At 46.0% G+C, this 25,767-nt stretch overlaps 1 protein-coding gene across 4 annotated transcripts in view; it reads left to right on the forward strand.

Moving 5' to 3' along the window:
• Positions 1–3,214: 3,214 nt before the first annotated feature.
• The window catches only part of PALS2 (protein associated with LIN7 2, MAGUK p55 family member), a 39,868-nt gene continuing 17,315 nt past the window's right edge, over positions 3,215–25,767 (forward strand). Inside the window, exons 1-5 of one of the 4 annotated variants that reach the window (XM_077303777.1) lie at positions 3,215–3,510; positions 21,034–21,155; positions 21,623–21,775; positions 22,180–22,332; positions 23,804–24,031. In XM_077303777.1, coding sequence (XP_077159892.1) covers positions 21,039–21,155; positions 21,623–21,775; positions 22,180–22,332; positions 23,804–24,031 — 651 coding nt within the window. In that variant the 5' untranslated portion in view covers positions 3,215–3,510; positions 21,034–21,038. Of the gene's footprint in view, positions 3,511–3,787; positions 3,938–21,033; positions 21,156–21,622; positions 21,776–22,179; positions 22,333–23,803; positions 24,032–25,767 lie in introns of those variants that run through there. The other 3 variants (XM_077303778.1, XM_077303779.1, XM_077303780.1) reach the window with 3 other exon arrangements.

The raw sequence follows: 25,767 nt of genomic DNA on the forward strand, positions 1-25,767 counted from the left end.
TCTATAACTTAATTTTCCCCCGATTAGTCCTATTAAGATAGATATATTACCAAATAATAAAAAAGACTCTTCTGCCCAAGGTATTTCAAAAGTCACCCTACGGTTAGTGAACATTCTGGTGGAAATCAGTATTAAAAATTGGTAAGAATGATTTAGTAAATTAAAGAAACTGACAGCATGAACCAGTCTCCAAATTGTACTTATTTAGTTAGTACATTGGCCCCTTGGCGGTGGACTGACGATTGAGCCCTCCGGTTGTCAATCCAGGGGGAAGGGGCCAATGGCCACCCTTCCCCATCCCGGACCGGGCCCACCTCAAGGGCCCTTATGGCTTTATTTCTACCGCTCCTGTGGAGCGGTTTAAAGATTTCTTACTTGCCTCTCCCAGCAAGCTGGTTTGCAGTGGGTTACAAAGAATTAAACCCCACAGTAAAGCAACCTCCAACTTTAAACCCTAACCCTCCTAGACAGTAGCCCTAAAACTGCATCTGCCTCTGCCGGCTCAACAGCCTCCCACCAGGTGCCTCAGACAGATGTTGATAGAGGAACAGCCTGCTGCCCTGACTAAGCTGAGAAAGGGCCCTTGGTCTTAACTGCCCTTGCTCTTAATTGCCCTGGCCTCAACCAAATGTCTGGTGGAAGAACTCCATCTTGCAGGCCCTGTAGATTGAAAGCTCTGTCAGGACCCTTAGCTCTTCTGGGAGCTTATTCCACCAGGTTGGGGCCAGGACTGGAAAGGCCTTTGAGGGATCCAATTTGGGTAACTGTGCTTCATATGGGCCAGGACCACCAACCGATTTGCACCTGCAGAGTGTAAAGCCCTGTGTGTATGTGTGACGGGGGGGGGGGGATAAGGCAATAGGCAGTCCCTCAGTAATATGGGGCCCAGATTGTGGATGGCCTTGAAGTTTAGCACCAGAAGCTTGAACTTGATCTAGGATGCAACTGGTAAACAATACAGCTGCCTGGATTGGACCCTCCAAGTTGTTCAAGTGAGGACCCTGGCAGCTGCATTCTGTAACAGCTGCAATTTCCAGGTCAAGGAGAAGGGAAACCCATGTAGAGCGAAATACAGAAGTCAGGCCTGGAGGTGACTGTCATGTGGCTCACTGTGGGGACAGACAGGGTGCTAGTAGCCTCACCTGTCACAGGTGGAAAAATGCCAGAACCAATTCATTGCCACCATTTGACAGACATTTTGAAATGCTGTGATTCACTGTGGGCTTCTTTCTCCCACCCCCAAGTATTTTCGAGGGCCAAAGCAGTGGCATGGTCACGAGTTAACTTGTGAAAGGGAGAACACAGTGGCTGTTGCTGCCGCCCATCCCTCTGATTCAAAACACTTTTGTATTCATATTGTACAGTTAGTTTCATGATGTTTATTTTCTCAGATGCTTCTTTCAGATAACAAAAAATGGTTACAAATGTAAATCCAGCATTTGGAAAATTGGCAATCCAATGTAGTTGAGCAAAGTGAGGATTACCAATGACCAAAACATTTTGCTGTGTTAAGTGGCCTGGAAAAGGGAGCTCTTCCACCAGGCATTTGGTTGAGACCAGGCATAACCAACAACATCTGCAGGGCCCCTGCTCCCTCCCAGAAATCCATCAATGTGTTCTGCTTTTGGACCTGTTTGTGCTATTATACTGTTTGTAATGTTGCACTGTTACCATTGTTACAATTATCCTTTAGTAGTATTAATGTTATCGTTATTTATATCTTATGGATCGTTTCTTGTATCATTTCTATGTTTTATGTAAACCACCCTGAAACCACAGGGAGGGGGATATATAAATAAATAAATAAATAAATAAATAAATAAATAAATAAATAAATAAATAAATAAATAAATAAATAAATAAGAAGCATGCCCACCTTCACATGATAGTGAAGGTGACAGTATTTATTTATTTATTGCTTTTTTAGCTGCTTCATCATTGCCCTTACAGTTCTGCTGCCCCAAGCTTTTTGGGTAGGGCAACATTACTGCATCAAAGGCCTACAAAGTTTCCATTACAATAGAAACATAAAGATAGATCTAGACCAGAGGTTCTCAACCTGGGGGTTGGGATCCCTTTGGGGGTCGAATGACCCTTTCACAGGGGTCGCGGCAGGGCGAACAGCTTGTCCGGGGTAGATTGAGATAGAATGTTTGTCTGTCTGGAGCAGTGGAAAAGAGTGAGATCGGCATGGTGAGACAAGAGGCTTAAGTGAACTAACCCCCAGGGAAAAAAAAAACCCATTTCATATACAATCATGAACAATGGATCTTCACACCATTGGTCAGTTTCGGTTTAATTTCTGAGAAAGTAGACTTGCATAATTTTACGGTTGGGGGTCACCACAACATGAGGAACTGTATTAAAGGGTTGCGGCATTAGGAAGTTTGAGAACCACTGATCTAGACTCTAAATTTGTTCTGCTGCTTCAGACCAACACTTCAATAGATTTAGATGGGTAGCCATGTTTGTCCTAAGCAGAACAAAGTTGAGTCCCGCTGCACTTTTAAGATCAGTGTCGCCCACATAATAGATGGAATTTTCTCCTATGATTATCAAAATAAGCTATGCACAAAAAAGTCCAGTCCACATCACTGGTCAACAAACAAGGAGCTTCCTTCAGCATTTCAGTACAAATCCCTGACTGAGACTACCAAAGAGAAAAGTGAAATATAATGCCTTGGGACTGGGCATTCACAAGGCATACATGTGGAGTCACTTTGGGGACAGTGAAGTACAGCTGTACTGAAACCAGGCAAGTAGGCTGCTAGCACGTTGTTCCACTCCCTCTCCCCACAAAGTATCGATAGGATTTCCCGCCTAGTTCGGTGCTGGATTGAAAACAGAAACTCCGATAACAACAGGAGGCATTGCACTTCACGCCATCACCCGCACTGGCCAAGCTACCTTGCCCCCTGTCCCCTCCCCTCCCTTCCCTTGGCAGGGCGATTCTTTTTCTCCTTGCGCACGAAGCGTGGAAGAGCTGCCGCGATTTGCCCTTGTTGCTACAAGCGGCGGAAGCGCAGAACAAGGATCCGAAGGACCCGGCAGGAATTGCACACGTGTTCGCGAGCTTTGCGTAGGAATGCCGGCGGAACCCGCAAATCCGAAACTGAGGCGGGACTCTGAACCGGGAGGGAGGGAGGGGGATTGGAGGGGCGGAGCTTTGCAGGAAGGGAGGCGGAGCCGGCGCGCGCTCCCGCCAGAACAGCCGGCCCGCTGGCGGCCTTCCCAGTCGCTGGCTGGCCAACTGCCGGCCTGCTTTGGCGCGCCCGCTCTAGCGGCAGCGCGCGCAGGAACGAGGACGGCGGGCTCCAACTCTCTCCCCCCCCCCCCCCCGGGTGTAGCTGAAGACGCAGGGAGAGCGCCCTGGGCGCGCCGCTCCGTCGAGCCCGGCAGACCAGACCGCAAATGGTGCTGAGGCCGAGCAGCGCCCTTTGAGAAGAGGCAGCGGCGGCGGCGGCCAAGCGCACGAGTGGGAGGACGGGGCCAGCCAGCCAACGCTTGCCGGTAACTGCCTGGGCTTCCTGCTCCGGCGGCGCCTTCCCCACGCGGCGCTGGAAGAGGTCCTGTTGCTTCGCCGACTTTTCCCGCCCCGCCGCCTCTTTTCTTGGGGAGAGGAGAGGAGAGGAGAGGCTGGCGTGTGACGGCGCTAGGGGTGGGTTTGGGGTGCGGTGCAGGCTTTCTTGCGCGGAGCTCCCCACCGGGGGCTCAGGCGAGGAGGAAGGGGCGGCCTCCCCGGGCGGGCGCCTCGCGGTAGGGCTCGCGCAGGTATCTTCCGGGGAAGAGCCAATCAGGGGGAAGTTCTCCTTCCGCCGCCCCCCTTTGTCAGGGGACTTGTGGCCCTTTCCGCCCCTCGCTGCTCTCCAGCCTCTTTTCGCTGTCCCTGGATTAGCGCCGGCGGGAGATCCAAGACTTTACGGAGGGAGGGAGGAAGGTAGGTAATCCTTTCCCTCCCGCCCGGGATTTTCTCCCCGCCCTCTGCGGGATTATCCAGCCCTCCTCCCGCGGCAAAGCCTCGGGGCAGTACGGGGTGCCGCGCTCTTGCTGCCTTTCGCCTTTCCCTCGAGGGTGGCCGCTGCCTCTCCCTCCCTCTTCCCCCAGGATCGCTCGCCCCTTCCTATTCTCGGATGAAAGGCACGTCTCTTCCCCGCTCGCTCTCCCGTGGCTGCAGTCCGCATTGAACCGGGTGGGAAGGGGGTGGCGACGGGGCTGACCGAAGAGGTGGGTGGGTTGGGTTTGCCACGGGGCGGCTGTCAACTCTCTCGACTGCGAGTTTGGGGCGGCAGGCAGGAAAGGCGTGGATTGGCCCCAGGAAGGGGAATTGGTGGAGGGGAGGGGGTCGGAGGAGAAGCAGAGGTAAATGTAGCAATCCGCCCAACGCAGGGCGAAGCGTGCAGCCGTCCCCGCTGAGGAGAGGGAAAAGGCAGTAGTCGGTGCTCTGACATCCTGCTTTCTCAGTGCGCTCACGTCCCCCGGTTACGAAACTGTGGAGCGTACCTTTATTTTTGGATCCTAACTCCCAGAGCCGCCTTGCCGCCTCCCACCCCTCCGCCGCCGGACCAATCGAATAGTTCCCTCGCAACTCGGCTGTGAATGAAAAGCTGCGTGGATGTCGGTTGACTTCTCTCTGGCTTCCAGCCATTTGGTTGTGGCCGGTGCTGACAGCGGGAGGGGCAGGCGGCCTTTAAGGTGTTGCTCTGACGCCACAGCACAGCAGTCCAGGACAATTATGTTGGGCTGCTGGTAGAGCTAGAGGTAGTCGGCTTGATTGTGTAGCTCCCACTTTGGCCGACTCTTCCTCCTCCTTTCTTACTGTCGCCTTTTAAAGGTAGGTCTGGGGGTGCTGGTTACTACTGCAGCGCTTCATACCTTTGTGGTGTGGTTGTATGGAGCCCAAGCCTCTATCCATCCATCAGAGGTGGTTTGGCTCTGGGAAGAGGAGGGGCCTTGGCAAACTGAAGAGAGGCAGGGTAACTATAAATAGATCTTAGACTAGTGGAGGCTTTGAACAAAATTTTCTTATTGCGTTTGAACTGCTCATTCAGGCTGATTGGGTGGATGACTGTCATAATGTTCCCGTTATGGCTTTTGTCTTGCGTTGTGTGTTTTTGAAGGACTAGCTTAATGTTGTTTATCAGTTTTTGCTTGAAAATGCCACAGAACAGTGCTGTGAATTGAGCTAAGAGTTGGCATAACTCAGAGCTCAAAGTAAAGGTAAAGGTATCCCCTGTGCAAGCACGGAGTCATGTCTGACCCTTGGGATGACACCCTCCAGCATTTTCATGGCAGACTCAATACGGGGTGGCCTTGCCAGTGCCTTCCCTAGTCATTACTGTTTTACCCCCCCCCCCCCGCAAGCTACTGACTGTTAATTCATAAATTTGAATCCTCGAGTTCAGTATATCAATGGATGACTCCAGAATGTTAAGGGCCTAACACCTATCCTTGCCTTTTCTCCTTGGAAATTTGTTTACAGCTCACAAACTACCTGCAATTATTAGTCTATGCAGGAAGGATGTTTACAGTAGCATTGTGCCTGAATGAAAATAGAGGTGTACTTCAGTTTATGTAATAGTTTTTGTTCCCTTACAATGAAATCTCAAAATTTTACTGAATGTCAACTCACTTGACCCTTGATTACTGTTCTTACCTGGAGATACACACTGGGATAATAGCAGTGACTGACATGCCGTCAAGAATCAAGAATGACATAATATGGAAATGTGACATATCTGAGGGAGTGACTGAGGCCTGTATGTTCCCTTGCTGTGCTTGGACAACTTCTGTATTCCCCTCCCCCCCATACACACCAGTCATGAAGTTCTGTTGTACAATTTCTTCTGAACGAAGCAGCTGTCTCAGCAAATGACAATCAAATGATTTGCATGTATTAAGCTTTCCATTTTCCTTTTGCTGAAGGGAATGACTGAGTCAAAGAAAAACTGAATTTATGTGAGTTTAAAATTCTGATGAAGGTGTATTGAAGTGTGTGTATAACCATCAACTCACAAAACAATTAAATACAGCACTTTAAACTCAAATTGTAGCTGCCATTGAGTTACATTGATAAGAGGAGGAAATTGTTCTCAATAGTTGTTTTATCTTAATGCTTGTGTGTGGAAAGGGGTGAGTTTGGCTCCCCCCTCCCACAGTAAGATCTAGGGTTTACAACATACTTGGGTCTGATTAAAGTTACTTATTGGACCAATTGACAGTTTCCAGCATATAATTAGTATGTAGCTGTTGACTGCTTCAGAGATGATGTATTGAAGGAGAACAGTAGCAAAGGGTGAACATACAGAATTTGAATAGTGTGATGAGCCAATACTAGACTGTTCTTGTATTGTAGTTTGCTGTTTGCGCTGGCTTTTTGGGGAGAATGTTCCATGTACATGTGATAACATTTACTGGAATATATCTTGTCGTTGACTTGTAGTTTAGGACTTTACTGGCGATAGTTTAATCTTATGAGAACGCTTAAATAAGATTTTGACTTTGGTATTAGATTTGAAATGCCATCTGTAATCTGTAACCATTAATAAAGCTGGTAAGGGGTGCTGGGAGGAGCTGGGATTCACTGCCTAAACACCAATCAAGTTGGCTGTCCCATTCCTGATTGCCCGTCTATCCAATGAACAGCCCGTCCTGGTTGCATCCCCCTCCAACTTTGTCCATTTGGAAGAAGTTCTACCCGGTAAGCATGAGCTGGGAGGGGAGGGTGGAGGTCCTGGGACTGCGGCCCAGTGGAGGAGGGAGAGGAGAAAGAACCCCTGCCAGTCTGCCCGCTGCCCCAAGCAGCTCCAGCTTGGGCAGCGGGAGGAGCAGACTGCCCACCAGCCCCTCCCCCCCTGCCCCTAAAAGGCTCTCCAGGCCTTGGCTGGCCAGCTCAGTACAGGGATGGTGGCAGCTAGCACCCTTTGTATTCAGGGATACAACGGGCTTTTCTGCGAGTTGAAATATGTTGCCTATTCTTACTGTTCATGTCTGAGAGGAAATGTTATTACTTTGTCATATATGCATACATAACACACTTTTAAGAGGTCTGGATACCACAGAATTGTGAAGTTTCTGTAGTAACAAAAATAATTTAATCTCTAAAAGTCATAGTAGGAGCAAGTCAGTACACATTTTCATGAAACATGAAATGTTTATTAATGGGTTAGAACATTCTTATACTTCCTCTCTAGGAGCCTGTCCAAGGATGCTTTAAAATAAAAAGTTATAAAAGCAAAACATTAAAAGACAAGAGGCAAAGCCCGTAGTATCCAGGAATGCAATGGGCGCAAGAGTGTGGGGGTGGTGAAAGTAAGGAATTGTTGGTTCTGGAAGGACATGTGGATGCATGGGTGTGTTGTTTGGGTTGTGGTTGGGTGGCTGGGCATGAGTGTATGTGATTGCAGAGGATTGTGGCATGGATGGGTATTCAGGATACTTTGTAGGTTTTAGAACAGGCGCTAGAGCTTGGCGGTGGGAAGAGGAAGGAGAGGGGTTGTCCAGTCTGTAAGGGCATGGGGTTGAATGTGTTGTGTGGAGGGTTGTGGTGGTGTGGTGACAAATGAGGGTGTGGGAGTAGAGAGATGGGTATCAGGAAGCTGTGGTTTGGAATGTTTGTTGAGTGTGGGAGAGGACTGACCTTTGGGAATTGTGGCATAGTATTTACAGATGAGTTTTCCAGAGCCATGTCTTCAGATATGTGAAGGGAACATCAGACTGGAAAGTCTTCTTAGGGGGAGATTACATGGTAGCCAGTTCTTCCCTGTTCTGTGTTCGACTTCATTTCTCCTGTGTGAATTAGGCCACAGACACCGAAATGCCCCTCTGCCCTAATCCACTTGGGGTAGTCACAGTACACAGGTGTCCACCCTGCTCATCCGGTCTCCATTTTTTATACTATTGATAAAATGTTATGTGCCCACATGCTTCTTTCACTGTTGCCTCTTAGAAGAAGAAGAGCTGGATTTTTGCACCCTGCTGTTTACTACCCAAAGGAGTATTAAAGCGGTATACAAACATCTTTTCCCTTCCTCTCCCCACAATAGACAACCTGTGAGGGATGTGGGGCTGTGAGATGTCTAAGAGAACAGGGAATGGCCCACAGACACCCATCAGGCCCCAGGTGTCTCCAGTTGCCTACCCTTCCTCTCCCCATAGCAGACACCCATCCTGTGAGCGAGGTGGGGCTGAGAGAGTTTTGAGAGAACTGGGAATGGCCCAAAGACACCCATCAGGCTTCAGGTGTCTCGAAGGAGTCTCAAAGCGGCTTAAAATCTCCTTCCCTTTCCTCTCCCCACAACAGAGAGAACTGGGACTGTCTCAAGGTGACCCAGCTGGTCTTAGGTGTCACTAAGCAGTTTACAATCACATTCCCTTCCTCTCTCCATAACAGATACCCTATGAGGGAGGTGTGCCTGAGAGAGCTCTGGGAGAACTTGGACTGTCCCAAGGTCACTCGGCTGTGGGGAATCAAACTCTGCTCTCCAGGTTAGAGGCCAGTGTTAAATGCTCTCCACTGTTAGAGGCTACCCCACAATGGCTCTCAGAAACCAGTGCTAGAGTTGCTGTTCTCCTTCCCCCAGCTGTTTTGTCCTGCCAATATAGGTCCAACATTAAAATCTTTGGCAAGGAATCTTCCAGTCACTCCCAAATGGAGGGATCTCTCAGAATTCCCACAGTCAGGCCTTAGAGGGCTCTGCGTCCGATTGGCTGCTTTGTGGGGTTTGATTAAACCAACAACATAAAACACTGGATGTATTCCTACTTTCCCACCCTAGGATTAGTTATCCTTGATGTGAACAAATGTCCTGATGGATATGTTTCATCAGCTTGTCTACAAGCTAAAAACAGAGATCTCTTTCCAACCATGGACAAACTTAAGACCATAACTCTATGTGGACTTACTTGGGATAAATCCCACTTAACTTGATGGGAATCTGCATCAAGTTCATATAACTTGGCATTGTGCTAATTGTATTCTCACAGAATAGTAATTGAAGTGATGTATTGCTTTAATTATTTTTCTAGGAATCATGAATAAAAGTCCAGCTATACTTACTAGCCTTATGGAAACACCATTTTCAGAGGTCATATATATCTGAATGCCAGTTGCTGAGGGAACAGCAGCAGGGGAAGGCATTGACCTCTGTACCAGGGCATCTAGTTGGCCTCTGCAGGTCATCAATAATGTTTGGTCAGATTCAGCTGGGGTGTTCTCAAACTTTTTGCAAGAGCTTTGTACTATATAGTCAGGGTGTATCATTGCCTGCTTTTTTAGATTTTGAAAAGTATGATTTTAGAATATCAAGTTCATAATAGAAAATAATGAAGTTCCCTCCTCCTATTTAAGTAATTATTGACTCCCAAGTTCTGTTGGAGCCTTCAGATACTTGCGTTGCAGCCTCTTGAAAGCAAACACAGCAAGGATTTCCTTCTCTCCAATTTAATTTCTTCCATAACAAGCTAAGCAGCATGTTGATCTGAGTCTTGAAGTTCAGGAAATGAAAGTCTTAACTACCTGGCAGGATGATGAGATTGGATATGTCACCTCATTGTTGTCAAAACCTTTTGGTGTTTTCCATGTTTAATATGATTCAATTTTGATTTGATTTCTCACCTATATGATGGGTACCACGTGGCTATGTTCGTTGTATTGTTCCAACCCCTTGTGTTTAAAGTAAAACAGTGGTCATTCAATCCTGGGAATCTCACAATATAATTCGCATCCCCTTGCCCCTTCTTAGGACCCCCTATGTTCCATACATTTGTAATTCACATCCCCTCGAGCCAGCCTGGCAGGTGAGCCATCCCTACCACCTTTGGCTAAGCGACTAGCCCCCACTATTGCCATGCCAGCCACCTGCATCTCAAGGCAAAGCATTACCTTGTGGGGAGAGTGAGAGTTGACAATCCAAATGCAATATAGTACCTGGACTAAGAGCCCCTTCTCAGTTCTAGTAAAGTGTGTGTGTGTTGCCACTTCAATGCAACATAATGAACTTGATTTCTACAATCATGAGTCTTGTTAGTGTTGGGGGGGCAATCCTCACAGTAGTTGTTGAACCACTATCACATAATCATAGTCAGAAAGCTGATCTTGCAGTAACATGCTTATTAGTGTGTTTGTAGAGATAGGTATTGTTTGGGCACACAAATTGTAAATATTGATGCGTTTAACATGTGAGTCTGCTGATAAATGATGAAGGTTAATCATTGAAAGCCTCTGAGATGTTCCTTGGCCAGATAGCTCAATCTCTGAAAAAGTTCTGGCATTTTCAACAGTGGTGCCTTACTTATGGCCTTCCCTTTGAGATTCACCTAGAATCATAGAATAACACAGTTGGAAGGTACCTCATGGGTCATCTAGTCCAACCCCCTGCACTATGCAGGACACTCACAACCCTATGTTGGCCAATCAGGTAGAGATTGAGTTGTCAACTTGAGCTTTATTCTATTTAGTGATAGTGATGATCATATAATTATGGTGATGGTCATACAGTTGGTGAATCCTACTCTTTTCTAGGTGCTGTTTTTTTTAACCCAAGCTTTTAATTAAGAGATTGACATTTTAACTTCCTTTTAATTACCTGATTCTAGTCTGAGCTATTTTGTAAGACTCTTTTAAAATTGTGAAAGGTACTACTAAAATAGGTACTACGGAAGTCCGGAGTCAGACTGACCGGTTAATTCTCAGACAAGCCCTCTTCCAAGGAAAGGACCTTTGGGTTTGAGAGAAGGCAAGCCACAGCACGATTTTACAGCTAATTCTGTGGGACGCCCCCCCCCCCATAAGCATCCCCCTTTCTTGACTTACTATGCTGGGCGGGATCCTGGGCCTGGATGGAGGCCTGTTCACAGCCCGTGGGGTGCTCCTTGGAGTGGGCACCTGGCTTATGGACTATGGATCTATCTTGGTACCTCCGGGTCAAGGGAGGCTAGAATAAAATCGTGGAGCCTGAATAGAGGACAGCAAGTTGTAGTGGAACATCGGGGGAAGTGGTGTGATAAATCCCATGGCCAGCCACTCTGTAACAGCACTGGTATCGGGACCGTGATGGAGGTAGACATTGGTGGCCCCCACTTGAGAGCAGCTGAATCGGAAGGAGCTGTGGGCCCGGCCAGGATCTCAGCAACTGCCAGTGGAGTGTGTACTGAGGAGTTGCAAGTGGAGAAGTCAAGGCCATCTGTGGTGGATCTTGGAATTGCAGCCACGGAGAAAGCTCTTTGTCCTCCAGAAGAACTGAACAAAGGTGGGGTGTTAGACAGCCCTAGGACCTGGGAAGGGGTGTCCCCAGCGAGACCCTACAGGGAGATCTGGGTGCCCTGTCCTGGGGATCTTATCTGTATTAGTAGGAGGATTGATGGGTGGGATGGTTAGGGTGGAGGGAGAGCAATTAGTAATACAATAGGTTTAGGGCTAGGAGATTGATTGCTAATCTTTGCACACAATTGGCAACTAGAGAACTAATTTTTTCAGTTAATAGGTGTTGAATGTTTCAAAACTGATTGGACTAAACCTGTTCTAACTTAATTTTATTTGGAAGACAGTTTTTATGGTATGGCTTTTGATATAAATCTGCTAAGTTTTGCTTTTGCTTTAAAATATCACTTCAAATGAGGAAAGGTGGTTTTGGTAGCATTTTTGCCTGCTTTTATTTTATTCCTTTCATCTTATTAAAACTGTGTTACTTTAAAAAGAAAACATTTTAATGATAGCGATTGCTAGTAGCCCTCCATTTTTTCCTTCTTGTTCTTACTTTTTTTTTACTCCTCCCACTTCTCAACCATAGAATGTGTTGCACCTTCCGGCTGTTTTTAATACTTTAATGTATTATTGGAGCTTGCACTAAATCAATAGACTGAGAAATGGGAGGGAAGAAAAATGATGGTAGTAGATGGAGAAATTAAATAGCGGAAATGATGATGGAAAAACAGTTCCCTGGGAAATGGGTGGCAGAGCTTAATTGTCCTGTATCTCTCCTCTTATTTGTCGGCCCCTTTCAGCTTTATGAATTGCTGGAGGGTATCCTAAAAATGTCCGAACTTAGTGAACATGCTACATACGGTGTCTGAGAGTGTACTTTGTTTTAAAAGCTCTCCTCAAAAGTGAACATTATTGCTATGATTTTTAAGGTGGCAATTAACAATAGCTAAATTGAAAATCCTTCTAAATTAGTGTTTTAGTCCAATGTTCACAATGTACTTTGTTGACTGGAAGGATCTTCCTGAAGAAGACTAAGAGTGGGTTGGGCAGAACATAGCTGATTCATTAAGACTTTCCACTAGTGTTATCACGACAAGCTGGCCACTGGGGGATGGGAAAAGGGACCTTGGAGAGCAGGATCTCAAAACCCCATGGGATAGAATATGCAGAGCCCAAGAAGCTTTGTAGCTGGTGACACATTTTTTGGTGGGCCTACCCCAACACATCATGGATTTTTGCAGGATCCATCTCCAACCCATGTGAGGAGATGCAGTATTACATAAAGTCTATTTGTTCTTGGTGGAATTCACATTTAGGCAGGTTTGCATGCAACTGCTTGAGCACCTCTTATACCAGGTGCACATGTTCATCAAGGGTCTTGGTGTATTTCACCACATAATTCCAGGCAAATGAGCATTCCCTTAAAAAGCAAGTCATTAAGGACCTTGTTTATGAGGTGCATAAAAAATCCAAGTGCACCGCTCAGGCCAAATGGCATGACAAGGTACTCAAATTGTCCTGGGGATTTGTGACCCCATTTTATTCTCAGTCTATAATATGCCTCCCTCAAGTCTAATTAGAAAGGAGCTCATTTTTTACCAAGGTGCCCAAGAAAGTCTATGAGGTGGAGAAGGTAGGTGTTCGTGGTGGACGTGTCGTTTAGCCCTTTGTGGTCCGAGCCTACTCTTAAGAGTTTCATCCTTCTTCTTTGCAAATAACACCAGTGCAGTGATGCTGGAGGTGGCTGGGTGAATGAAACCCTGGACCAGATTCTTATCAAGGAACTTCCTCAGCTCCTCCAGCTCCCTGTGGGATATGTCTTACGGTTTGACTTTATGCAGTGGGGCCCCCTTCTTCAGTTCTATGGCACAGTCTGATCACTGGTGCTTAGGCAGCTGGTCTGTTTCCTGCTCCTCAAATACCTCTTAGAAGTCTCAATACTCTTGGGGTGGACTAATCAATTCCTCCCTGCCCAACCCCACCTACAGATATCCGAGGAGGAGTGTTGGTAATTTGGTCACCAGAGAGCCCCCAGCATGCTCTTTGTGCCAATTTGCCCCACAAAACTGCCCCTGGAATGTAAAGGTGTGTCCCCTCCAGTCCACAATCGGGTTGTGCTCCCACAACTAGTCCAAACCTATAATGTTCTCAGTATCACCATGTGCTGGATCTTTTCCCATTGCTCCCCTATCCCAGAGTCCATTGGCTCTGTTGTGTTGCCACTCTTCCCCTCACAGGATGCCTGTCCACTTGGGGAAAAGCCATTGGCCTCACCAGGGCCCCCGGACAAAGTTCAAACCCCTCTGCAAACGCTGGGTTGATCAACGTTTGGTAACACCCTGAATCCAGAATCCCATGAAGGGTTAATCGGAGTCCCTTGCAGGGATTATCCACCATCACTTGGACCAATACAAGAAAAGTTGGTTCTTGTATGCCACTTTTCTCTACCCAAAGCATCATACAATTGCTTTCCTTTTCCCCTCCCCACAACATACACCCTGTGAGGTAGGTGACGCTGAGACCGTTTATGCACTGGAGGTTTCATGCTGGGCTGCAGGCTGGAGTTTTAGTCGTGGCAGGTTGGCCCACCTCATCCTGCATCCACACAGGGGAGCTTTTGGCCTGGTACACCTCATCTGCCCCGATTTGTGCTTCTACATGGGAGCTGGGGCAGTGAAGTTCCCAGTGCATAAACGGTCTGAGAGAGCCCTGATACTACTGCTTGGTCAGAACAGCGTTATTAGTGCTGTGGTGAGCCAAAGGTCACCCAACTGGCTGCATGTGGGGGAGCAGGGAATCAAACCCAGTTCACCAGATTAGAAATCTTCGAACCACTACACCAAGCTGGCTCTCAAGGTGGTGGTCCTCCAGTTCACCAGCCAGCCAGATCCACCCCATCAGGGTCTGTGGATTATCATACTGGAGGGCCTGGTCAATAATCTTCAGGTGTGCATATTGCTCACCTGGCACCTGAACTCCTCTGAGTATTCAGCCACAAATTGGGACCCTTGGCAAAGCCTCCATAGCTGGGTCCACCATCATTGGGTCTTCAAAGCACTGCTGCAGTGCTTTCATGAACAAGTCCACGTTTCTCAACTTGGGCGCCCCCATATCTTGGAGGTCCACCAGCCAGTCTGCTGTTGTTACTTCCAAGTAGGAGCCCATATAGTGAACTCAAGCCTCCTCCATCGCAAATGGTGCCCCGCGTTCCTCCACGAATGATGCCACTTGTATCCCAAAGTACATGAACTTCCCAGGGGTCTCATTGAAATGGCTCCAAAGTTACCCAAGCTGCAAGGGGTGCTGCACCTGTAGACCCCCGTGGTGCCCCAGGTAGTAGAGAAGGCAGGTCATTCAGTAGGTTTGGTGGCCTCAGTTGCTTGGGCAGGACAGCCTCTGGTAGCCTCTGGAGCACTGCTCACAGTATTTATCTCAGGTCCTCGACAACTTGCCGAACGCATGCTGTTTCCTAGTCCCCGGCTGTGGATGGTCGACCCACTAGCTCGTCCCATGCATCATAGTTCATGTAGATGGCAGATAGTAGGTAGTCTTGGTTCTGGTACCACGTGCTCATCCCAGAAGCCACAGCCCAAGCAGCATGGGCCCCTCTCTACAAAGATTAGCCCATCTGCCATAGCACCAGCACCTTTGTCTGCTTCCAGGTTCCTCGCAGGGACTGGGCTGCCACCACCGCGATCTGCACTCTCTTTCTCCTGTACTTTTTTTGGTTTGGTCGGTCACTCCAGACTTCTTGTCGGACATGTTGATGCGAACAGTGGAATCTTGGTGTCTGAGAAGCGAGTTCAAGAAATCTGTGAGGCTTGCCCTCCATAGACACTAACAAGACTTGTGGTTGTAAAATCAGACTTCTTTATTAAGTCTCATTGAAGTAGCAACAAACACATTCTTTACTTGAACTAAAGAGGGGACCCTATTCCTTTTTGGATTGCCAACCCCCAATTCTCCACAAGGGGGGATGCAGATGAGGGCTTGCCTTGAGATGCAGATGGTCGGCATGGCAATGGTGGGGACTGGTCTCTTATCAGAAGATGGTAGGCTAGCCCAGGTGCCGGGCTGGCCCAAGGGAATATGGATTACGAAAGATGTGGAATGTAAGGGGTGAGGTAACTGTTCAGGGGATGTGAGTTACTTGTAGAATTCCCCAGCCTGCGTGGCTGCTGGCTTACTGTAAACAAAAGGGGTTGGTACAATGCAACAAACATTGCCACATGATACCTGATGTAGGGCCAAGGAGTCAAATCAAAATCAAATTAAAAATTGATCACATTAGACATGGGGTTTTGACGTTGTGTTGTTGATCTGAAGCAGAACAAAGTGTGTGTGCAGAAGTGTTCATGAAAGCTTATACCCAGAATAAAACTTTGTTGCCTTTAAGGTGTCACTGGACGCAAACTTTGTTCTGATAAAAGCATTGGTTGTCTGCTCCTCCTTATGTTGTACTCCAGGAATTCATGGGCATTCTACATGTTTACAGGTTGCCTAGTAACAAATCCTGTTTGAGCCTGCAGATGTGCTTTTGAATCTGGTATTGAAGGTAATCTAGACTGGCTGTTCTTGGAAACCTCAGCATTTGAACTGTAAGAAGTAATGTTCATTTTCTAGTTGCATGAGTCTCTGATATCCCAATCTTAGAACCTCTGACACTGCATTTGTTAGACTCTGATATCTGGCTTACAATTGCCAAAGTCCATCAAAATCATACTAACAAAAACTCATAATCTCTGAACTATATTCTGAAACATCAGAAAAACAAGTTTCTTTGACCCCCCCCCCCTTTGCTGTACCAACTGAAAGATTAATAGTGGTGAGACTTTTTTCTTATATTTTGCTGTGACCTCTCAATAAAAGTGAAATTTTGTCATTTTTCTTCCCACGCTCAAAGTGAAATATGTTTGCATATTAAATGCATTTGTCTATCACTGTGTTCCCAGTTGCACCTTCTGTACTCTCCCACACATTTAGTAAGAAGTTGTATTTCTGTATAACAGCTCCATGGGTAGATCTGTCAAGTGTCAGAACATATATGGCTTTGAATCTAAGCGCGCAGAGGCACTATCCCATTTGGAGGTGGCCTCTTAGGCCACCCACTGTTAAGAAGGTGGTGGAGTAATTCCTTTAAAATATGTCCGTGGATATTTTCTCTTCCCCCATCTTGTTCTTAAGGAACAATTTGCAGGCAAGCATTCCAGAACAGGAAAATATTTGAAACAAAGTACATTCCCTGCAGAGTCTTTAGAAATGAGAAGATGAAACCTGGATGCCAGTATGACCTACATGTAAGGGAAGTTGAATTGAATAGTGCTAATCCACAATTCTGGGGGTGCCGTTAAGAAAGACTCAGCCATTCCAGAGTCCCTGGGCTCCTTCCAACTTGCTCTGAGCTGCTGGTCTGTGTAGTGGCAGGATGCGGCTGCAGCTTGGGCAGGGACATGGAGTGGAGACTGGAGCAGAGCGGAGAGAGAGCAACAGGCTGTGACGGTGTTTGGTGGCAAGAGAGTGTGATGTCAAGGGAAAGGTGATGTTTTGGGGTCCCTCCCCTGATTGGGGGGCCAGGGCAGCATCACGGAATTGCTGGAACAGTTGGGCATCTATCTGGGAGTGGAGGGAGAAGCCTATCCCTCTGAACATCAGTCTGGTTAGTGCTGCAGCTGGTGTGAACTTCCGGCTGGCTCTCCATTGCCATCTGCTGGAGATTGGGAGAAGTATGGAGCAAGTTACAACACCATCTACTGCAGGCTGGGAAAAGATAGTAAAAGACACTTTGCTACAGTGTTGCTGCTTCTACTGATCCAAGAACTCCAGAAGAGAACAGGGGATTTCTTCTTGTGCGGTTAATTTTAGTTAGTTGCCACTGGTCATGCGTTGGGGAGAGTCGCCAAATTGGTGAGATCCTACTCCTGTCCAGTAGGCTATAGTGTATTTGGAGTTAGCTATTAGTTAGATTGGGAGGGGTGAAGGAGGGCTGGGGTAGGGTAGTATTTTGGGAGGGGGGTTAGTTTAGTTAGCTAGACTAGTTAGGGGCTGGTCTAATTGTTTGCATTCTACTTGGCTGCCATCTGTTACCACCTCTGGGGTTGGTAGATCGGATGATCTACAGATGAGTAGAGGTGGGCAGTTGGGATGGGACCCCACCCGGGTTGCAGATTCCAGTGATTCTGGACCAAGGCAGATATAGGGGTGGGAGGAAGTTCAGTAATAGGAGGGCAGCGAAGCACACAGGTCCAAGAGGGCCGTGCACATAGGCTCCCCATGGGCATTGTCCTGGCTGATACATGTGCTGCCTGTCAAACCTCTAGCCCATCCCCAGGTTTGGGGGCTAAGGCTGATCCTTTGCAATGCCAGGTTGATTAACAACAAACCCTCAACCCTGCGAGACTATTTTGCAAGGCATGAGGCCAACCTGTCTTGTGTGACCGAGACTTGGACAAGGAAAGGTGAGATAGTTGTCTTGAAAGTTCTAGGCCCGCCTGGGTTCTCGGTCCTGCACCAGCACTGGCTCCATCATGAGGAGGTGGCGATCCTGTCTGGGAGTCCTTCCCCTTCAGGGCACTCCCTGTGCCATTGATTGACTGTGTTAGCTTAGGGTGGGAATTGGTTGAGAATGTGGCTATTTGGGTGGTGTATCATTCGCCCACTGCATCTCTGGATTCCCTGCCAGCCCTGCTGGAGATGGCAGCTGCCTGGACATTGCAGTACACCAAGCTATCCCCAGGACTTCGGCCGGACCTAGTGGCAGCCATGGAAACACTAGGGTTTTTGTAATTCGTTGCTGGCCCTACCCATCAGGCTGCTGGAAAGAGCTCCTAGAAGAGCTAAGGGTCCTGACAGAGCTGTCAAGATTCTGCAAGGCCTGTAAGACAGAGCTCTTCTGCCAGGCATTTGGTTGAGGCCAGGGGAGTGCCTGGAGTGACAAACTGGGGTCTCGCCCAACAATGTGCACAGTGCATCTGGTGTGATACATTTGTGCCTGGAGGAATTAAGCTAATAGATGCATCAGAAGATTATAACTGCTGATTGATTTAAAGAATAATTGTACGTTTTTTGCCACCATTTGTGGTCTTGATAATTTTATTCTAGGGAATTGTATGTTAACTGTTTTTATGGGCTTTATGGGGTATGGTTTTATTGTTGTAAGCTGTCTCGAGGAGACGGAATATAAATTAAATTATAAATAAAAACTATAAATTATTGTAGACCACTTTTTCTGTAAATGTTTTTGGGCAGTTCTGTTTAGGTGGCTTATGGCAGAGGAAAAGCTGATAGGTGACTATATGTCCTTCTCACCAAACCTGGGCTGCCTTCATACTTAAAGAACATATAGCTCTATAGGTCATAGAATCATAGAGTTGGAAGGGACCTCCTGGGTCATTTAGTCCAACCCCCTGCACTATGCAGGACACTCAAAACCCTATTGCTCATCCACTGCAACCTGCCACCCCCTTGAACCCTCACAGACTCAGCCTTTTTTGTCAGAAGGCTATCGATCTGTTTTTGTTATGTTTTTGTAGTATGTGGTGTAGCAATTTCTGCATTTTGTTCACTTCATATTATCCATGGAATGATGGAGTTCTGTGTATATGCTTTTTTTGGGGGGGGGATTGGAAAACTGGTGAAAATTCTTAGGTAATCATGGGCAAATATAAAGGCTTCTGACATTAGTGTTCAGTAAATTTTAGATTACAGAATTTAAATATGGCAGCAGCTAACATTTATTATTTTGATTTTTTCACATACACTGTGCAGCGCTGGAAACATATTTACTTGGTAACTGGGTTATGTCTGTCCTTGAGATTGGTTAACTTCTACATGTTCTGTTCATCTCCTTTGTCCCTTTAGTCTCCCTTCCACTAGCTCTGACATGCACATTATGCTCCAACAGCCATAGTGTGGTTGATAACCACCTGACTGCCTATTAAGTAATGAAAGAAATAATATTTCTGTCAATCTCTGAAAGCATAAAGTGACTGTCATATGCCTCCTACACATGCTTTCAAGGAGAACTTGTTTGCTAGAAGTACAGGGTGATGCATTTATTGTAAAGTATACCGATCTTGAAAAAATTTAAATTCACACAAAAACATATTGCCTGCCACACATTTTTGCTAGGGAGAAGCTCTGAAATGCTTTTTAAATTAGTAACAGTAGCCAGAAAATTGCATAAGGTTATTAAAAAATGAAGGTATTAAAATTTTACCTAATTAAAAACTGTGGGAAACCTAGCAGATGTCAAGCAGGTTGCTTGTTGTGGCTCTGAAATTCCCTGTTTTCCCTTCTATAGGCACAGAACTGCCCACAGTCTTCACTAAGAAACTTACTTTTTGTCCTCTTTCCTTGGACAAATTCTTTCTTTACTTGTTGGAGCTGTTGATAGGGACAATTAAAGCTTTGAATCCTGACCACTGTGAACTGATGCTCTCTTGTTAGTTTTGAGTTCTTCTAGTTCCCATTATATTTGTGGAATTTTGTTTTTCAGGTCAAGTCAGTCTACAGTACACAGCTGGATTAGAGTCCAGTAGCACCTTAGAGACCTTTTGGGGTATAAACTTTCAAGAATCATATCCCCTTGGTTATAGTAACAATTTAATATGCATGTATTAAAATGTTTTAGACAATGGGAATTGGAACTGTGTGAAAAGTAGCAGCAAAGCCCGTTGTATATGACAATACAACAGGCGCTAGCCCCCTGCCACCTCGGGACAGGCCTCAGTGGGTGTCTTGCGAGGTGGGGAGAGGAAGCACCAACAGGAAGCCCTCCCCTTTCCCCTGCCCGCAAAGCACTCACCAAGGCCTGCAGAGTCCTCGGCAGGCACTTAGCGGGGATGGGATGAGGAAGGAAGCACCAGCAGGGAGCCCTCCCCTCCTGCAAAGTGCCCACCAAAGCCTGCAGAAGCCTTGGTGGGTGCTTGGCGGGAGAGGGAAAACTACACTAGGGAGCCAGCCCCTGCTGCCACCAGCTACCAAAGGCCAACTGAAGCCCCCAGGGGGCTTGGCAGCTGTTTAGTGGCACTGGGTGGGAAGGGCTGGTGGGGACCTGGCCCCTCCAGCTGCTGGCTGCAAAAAGCACGCTGAGCCCCATAAAGGTGGTGGCTGGGCTTTGGGGTGGGGAGGCGCTGGTGAGCGGCCGGAGCTGCTCATCGCAGCAAGACAGCTGGGTGGGGCCTCCCATCCCCCTCTCCTCACCCCGAGACCATGGGGTGGTTGCCTCTGCCATCTAGAGGCCAAACGCCCTGTCGGGGAGCCCCAAACCCCAGGGGGAATCGCACAGTCAGGCACAGCAGGGACCTGGAGCCTCCAAGGGAAGTACAAGGAGGAGGAGGTGGTCAAGGGTGGGGGGCGAAACGAGATTGGCTGCTCGTTGGACCAACAGGCAATCCAGTTGGAGCAGGGGGTGGGCAAGGGTGGGACAGCTGCTCTTATCCATTTCTTCCTTTCTATCCCTTTTTGTTTGCTTGTCTCTTCTAACTGGGAGTTCAGGTTGGCATACAAAATTTGAGGCCTGTTCATTTCCATCTTTACATTCAGAACGCTTGGTACTAGCACTGAAATAAATATATATAAGGCAATTATACTTGAACTGTGTGATTAGCATTGGTGAGGAGTTTAATTGGTTTCATATTGCACTTCTGTGTGTGCCTGAAGAACTATTGAAATGCTTGTGATGAAATAGATGTTTAAATTGAATGAAGTGGGGGCAGCATGAGCACTTAACTAGTTGTATTAAAGAAATTGTGGATTCTATAACTGGATAAACTTAAAACTTACTAAAAACCACTAAACTTTTGCTTAGAGGCTTTTCTTTGTGTTTTTTTCAGCAGCAATGCAGCAAGTCTTGGATAACCTTACAGATTTGTCTCCATCAACAGGAGCTGAAGAAACAGACCTAATATTCTTGAAAGGAATTATGGAGAATCCTATTGTAAGATCACTTGCTAAGGTAAACTAATCTTTTATGTTAATATATTCACTGTACGCCATTTGAAATTAAGTTTTATAGGAGAGTTTTACAGATAACATGGACCAACAAAAGGACAGAATAGTGGTTTCTAGATTAAATCAATCCAGAACTCTCCATAAAAACTAAAATGATTCAATTTACCATATATACTCTGGTATAAGCTGAGTTTTTCAGCACATTTTTTCACACTGAAAAAAACCTTCGTTGGCTTATACACGGGTATATACGGTATATTATCTTTTCCTGAAGCTTGTATGTAAGCTTGGAAAAGAAAATGTATACACATGGTGCAAACAAACTAATTATTAGGTGCTGATCCCCAACCCCCGGTTCGGGAACCGGTACCAGTCCGTGGATCAGTCGGTACCGGGCTTATTGTTCAACAAAAAGATATTGTTTCTTTTTGCTATTCCTATTAGTTTATACTTGTTCTGTAATAATCACAGGCTCATGAGCGACTGGAAGATTCTAAACTTGAGGCTGTGAGTGACAACAATCTAGAATTAGTCAATGAGATTCTTGAAGACATCAGTCCATTGGTAAACGAAGATCAGAGCATTGCTGAGTTGGTTGGTATACTGAAGGAGCCACACTTTCTGGTAATGCTTTACCTTTAATCTAAAAATATTTTTGGGAGAGGGAATTGCTTGTTACAGTGGATCATAATTGATTTTAATCTAATGAAAGAAAATGGTTGTGGCCCTGTTCTAGGGAAAGTTGACTTTAATTTCCACTGATTTCACTGGGATTTAAACATGACTTTCTCTAAATTTAGGGCCTGTGTTTTTTTAACTGGAGGAATTGGGGCTGTGCTTTTTTAAATGGAGAAATTAACCTTAATAGTAGTGTTCGTCCTTTAAACTTGTGATGTCTAAATTAAAAAACAACAACAACCAATTGAGAAGCACTTTAGGTAGCTGGGGAGAACTCAGAAGTTCCCTCTCCCATTTTCTAATTATTGTGCCTTCTATAACTTGTCAATTTGCCCATTTTGTATTTGCAGTCCCTTTTGGAAGCCCACGATATTGTGGCATCAAAGTGCTATGAATCTCCTCCCTCAAGTCCAGAAATTAACAGTTCTTCAGTGAACAATCAGATTGTACCTGTGGATGCTATTCGTATACTTGGCATTCATAAAAGAGCAGGAGAGCCATTGGTTAGTATTCAGTGACATTTAAATATGGTGCAAACATAAGTATAGAGGAAGTCATATTTCACTTATTTGCATGTATTGCTTTGTTGCCATTCTGTAATCATATGTAGCCCATTCTTGGTGGAAATGATATACTAACAGCAGAGAATAAATTGGAAAAGGAAAACTTTGAGATGCTCGCTAGTCAGTCAGGGGCAGTTCATATAATCATAGAGTTGTAAGGGATCTCCAGGGTCATCTAGTCCAACTCCCTGTGCAATGCAGGAACTCACAACTACCTCCCCACCCACAGCATCCCCAGATTCATGCCCAAGTGATCTCCACCCCCCCCCCCCCCGCTGCCATCAAAAATCTCCAGAACCCAGCATGGCCTGGAGGGAATTCACCTATCATCCCACAGTGGTGATCAGCAATTCCCCGGGTATGCAAGGAAGGGCAAGAGACAAACACTAGCACATCCCTTCCTGCCCACCCACTCACAAATCTGCCTAAGTTCATAACTGAGTTTTAGTAATTCTAGGTCTCTTAGAAGAACTTCAGGATATGGCCCCAGAAAAATGGCCACTGTACCTCTCCCCAGTCAGCCTCCTGCTGGGTCAGCTCAGCCCCAAACACAAAGTAGCCCCTGCAGTCACCTCAAGCAGTGTGGGTGCAAGCAGCCAATGTTTCAGGGAGCAGGTGGTCCAAGCGCTTGTCACAGTTGTAAGCAACTACTGCCAAGAATACACCAGTGGGAGGAGCAGCAGCTGAGGAGGCAACCCAGCTCTGCAGAAGCCTTCTTGTCTTTCTTTTGTTCCTCAGCCTGGGGGGGGGGGGGGGCTTCCAGAGCTATTTCTACCCTGACCATTACAGTCATGCTGAAAGGTACCCTGAAGCTGACTGATGTCCTGAAGCCATTGCTGTCCATAGTGTCTGAACGACAGGACAGCACTAGTGTGGCAGGTGGTATTCTGGGGCAGTTGGCTACACTCCAGCGTGGAATCCTTGCCAGTTCAGGGCCCCAGGCAGCTGCCTCAGTTGCCCTGTGGCTAAGACTGCTCCTGAAATCAGTGATGGGAACTGTCCAGAGGTATTCAGGGAAGCGGAAGTTAGGGCGGTAAAGAGGGGAAGGAACAGAATTCTTGTGAAGGAAGTCATAGGCCAGTAACAGTTAAGATACTCCAAGAGGCTAGTTAACTACAGTTGGTGTATATAGTTGTGTGAAATAAAATTTTCAAATCTAGTTTGAGAGGTAGTAATGATTATTAAACTCTTCCAATTATTGTATTGTTTGGGCAAAGAATACAAAAAAAGCTGGTAAGCCTTTATTAATCAGCTTGAATTACTTACTTGATTTTGGATTTGTTAGGGATATGCTATTCAGTGGCTGTTATAATGTCTGCTGATAATTAAAATAATTAATGGCAGTATTGTAGGGTTTAGTATATTTTTAATGGATATAAACTAACAATGGTACCCTTCAAATGTTCTGTAGGGTGTTACGTTTAGGGTAGAAAATAATGATCTGGTAATCGCACGAATCCTTCATGGAGGAATGATAGATCGGCAAGGACTTCTACATGTGGGTGACATCATTAAAGAGGTTAACGGTCATGAAGTTGGAAACAATCCAAAAGAGTTGCAAGAACTTCTCAAGAATATAAGCGGTAGTGTCACTTTGAAGATTCTTCCTAGCTACAGAGATAATATTATTCCTCAACAGGTCAGTAGTGCTAGTCTTCATTTGAAGCTATTTATGGAAACAAAATGTTCATATTTCATTGAAACTGGATATTTCTTTTGATTAGTTTGGACCATCTGTTACTCACTTTATTGCTTCCCTTCCGTTCCCTTTCTAATTAAATATTTCCTTCTAATTAACTATTTCTAATATGTAGCAATCAGTTGTGTACAGTCAGTGACTCACTAACAATCATAGAATCATAGAGTTGGAAGGAACCTCCAGGGTCATCTGGTCCAACCCCCTGCATAATGCAGAAACTTAAAACTGACTGCCTACCCATGGTGACCCTAATTTCATGTCCAAGTGATCCCCCCCACGAAAAATCTCCAGAATCCAGCCTGGTGTGAAGGGAATTCACCTACCACCCCACAATGGCAATTATCAATTCCCTGGATATGCAAGGAGGGGCCAACAGAGACAAACACTGACATATCCCTTCCTGCCTACTCACAGTCTGCCTAAGTTCATCAAATCAGTCATATGTTAGTTTATAACATCCTTTCATATAAAGTAGTTATCGTAGGATTAATATGAATCCTCTGTGGCAGTTGTAATTTGGCATGATTGCTGTACATGCCAGGAAGCAACAATTGTCTTTTCTTCTCAATTTATCAACACAAAGCAGAAAGCCCACATGGAAAATTATTGCACATTATTATCCACGAAGAGGGCTTTCCATGAAATTTCTGCATTTTCTGTCAGTTCCATTTTTAATGGTTGAGGTATTGTGTTGTCTTGTATGTGTTTGTTTTTTTCTCCCTATATTCCTTGCTTTTGTGAGTCTGGGGTTAACACCCCTAGCCCATCAAAGTTTTATAAGCCAATGATGCCATGTGGAGAAATTTGACATCTATGTAATACTAACAAGGCATTGGGAAGTCAGTGCTATGCAGTTGGCTGAGTTTTGCTCATGTTCTCAAATGTATGCTGGAGAAAAGAAAAGTCCATTATGTAAAAAGGGAGGCTACTTTCCCAAAAAGAGAATCTGTCAAACTTCCTTTGTCAGACAGAAAACATCTTTTAAATCACAGAGTAAATCATTCTGGGGAGATATTTGGCCACTGTCAGTTTTATTTGACATTTTAAAAGCAACATGAGGTTTTGATAGATGATTTGAATTGTTCAGAATTCTTCAGATGTTCGTGCAGCCTACCATAAAAAGTCTAGGCAGCCTTCAGTTGGAAATAATGCAGTGCAGCATAAAATATAACAGCTTGGCTGTTGGTATTACTAGATCTTACCACAGTGTTCAATACTGTCGATCACAGTCTATTGGTTTGCTACCTCGCTGCCTCAATGTTATGGGGGACATCTTCCCAGTAGGCTGATCTCCTTTCTCCAAGGTTAGGGACAGAGGGTTACAGCACCGCTACAAAATCCAATGTTGGGTTCCTGAAGGTGCAATTTTCTCCCTGATACTTTTAAATATCTTTTTGTGGCCTCTAGGCCAGCTTGTCCAGGGGTTTGGGCCAGGCTGTCACCAGTATGTGGATAGTACCCAGCTCTACCTGTTGATGAGTGGCCGGCTGTCTACTACCCCAACCTGCTGGCCAGATGTTTTGGAGCCATGATGGATTGGCTCTAGTAAAGCTGACTAAGGCTGAATCCCCTGAAGATGAAGGTCCTGTGGCCGGGTAGGAAGGGCCCAGATGAGGAAGCATGCCTTCCCTGCTTTGAAGGACTGCAGCTTTATGATGCACAGTCAGTCAGCAATT

The sequence above is a fragment of the Paroedura picta genome, chromosome 11 (genome assembly GCF_049243985.1).
Source record: "Paroedura picta isolate Pp20150507F chromosome 11, Ppicta_v3.0, whole genome shotgun sequence".
Classification (NCBI taxonomy): domain Eukaryota; kingdom Metazoa; phylum Chordata; class Lepidosauria; order Squamata; family Gekkonidae; genus Paroedura; species Paroedura picta.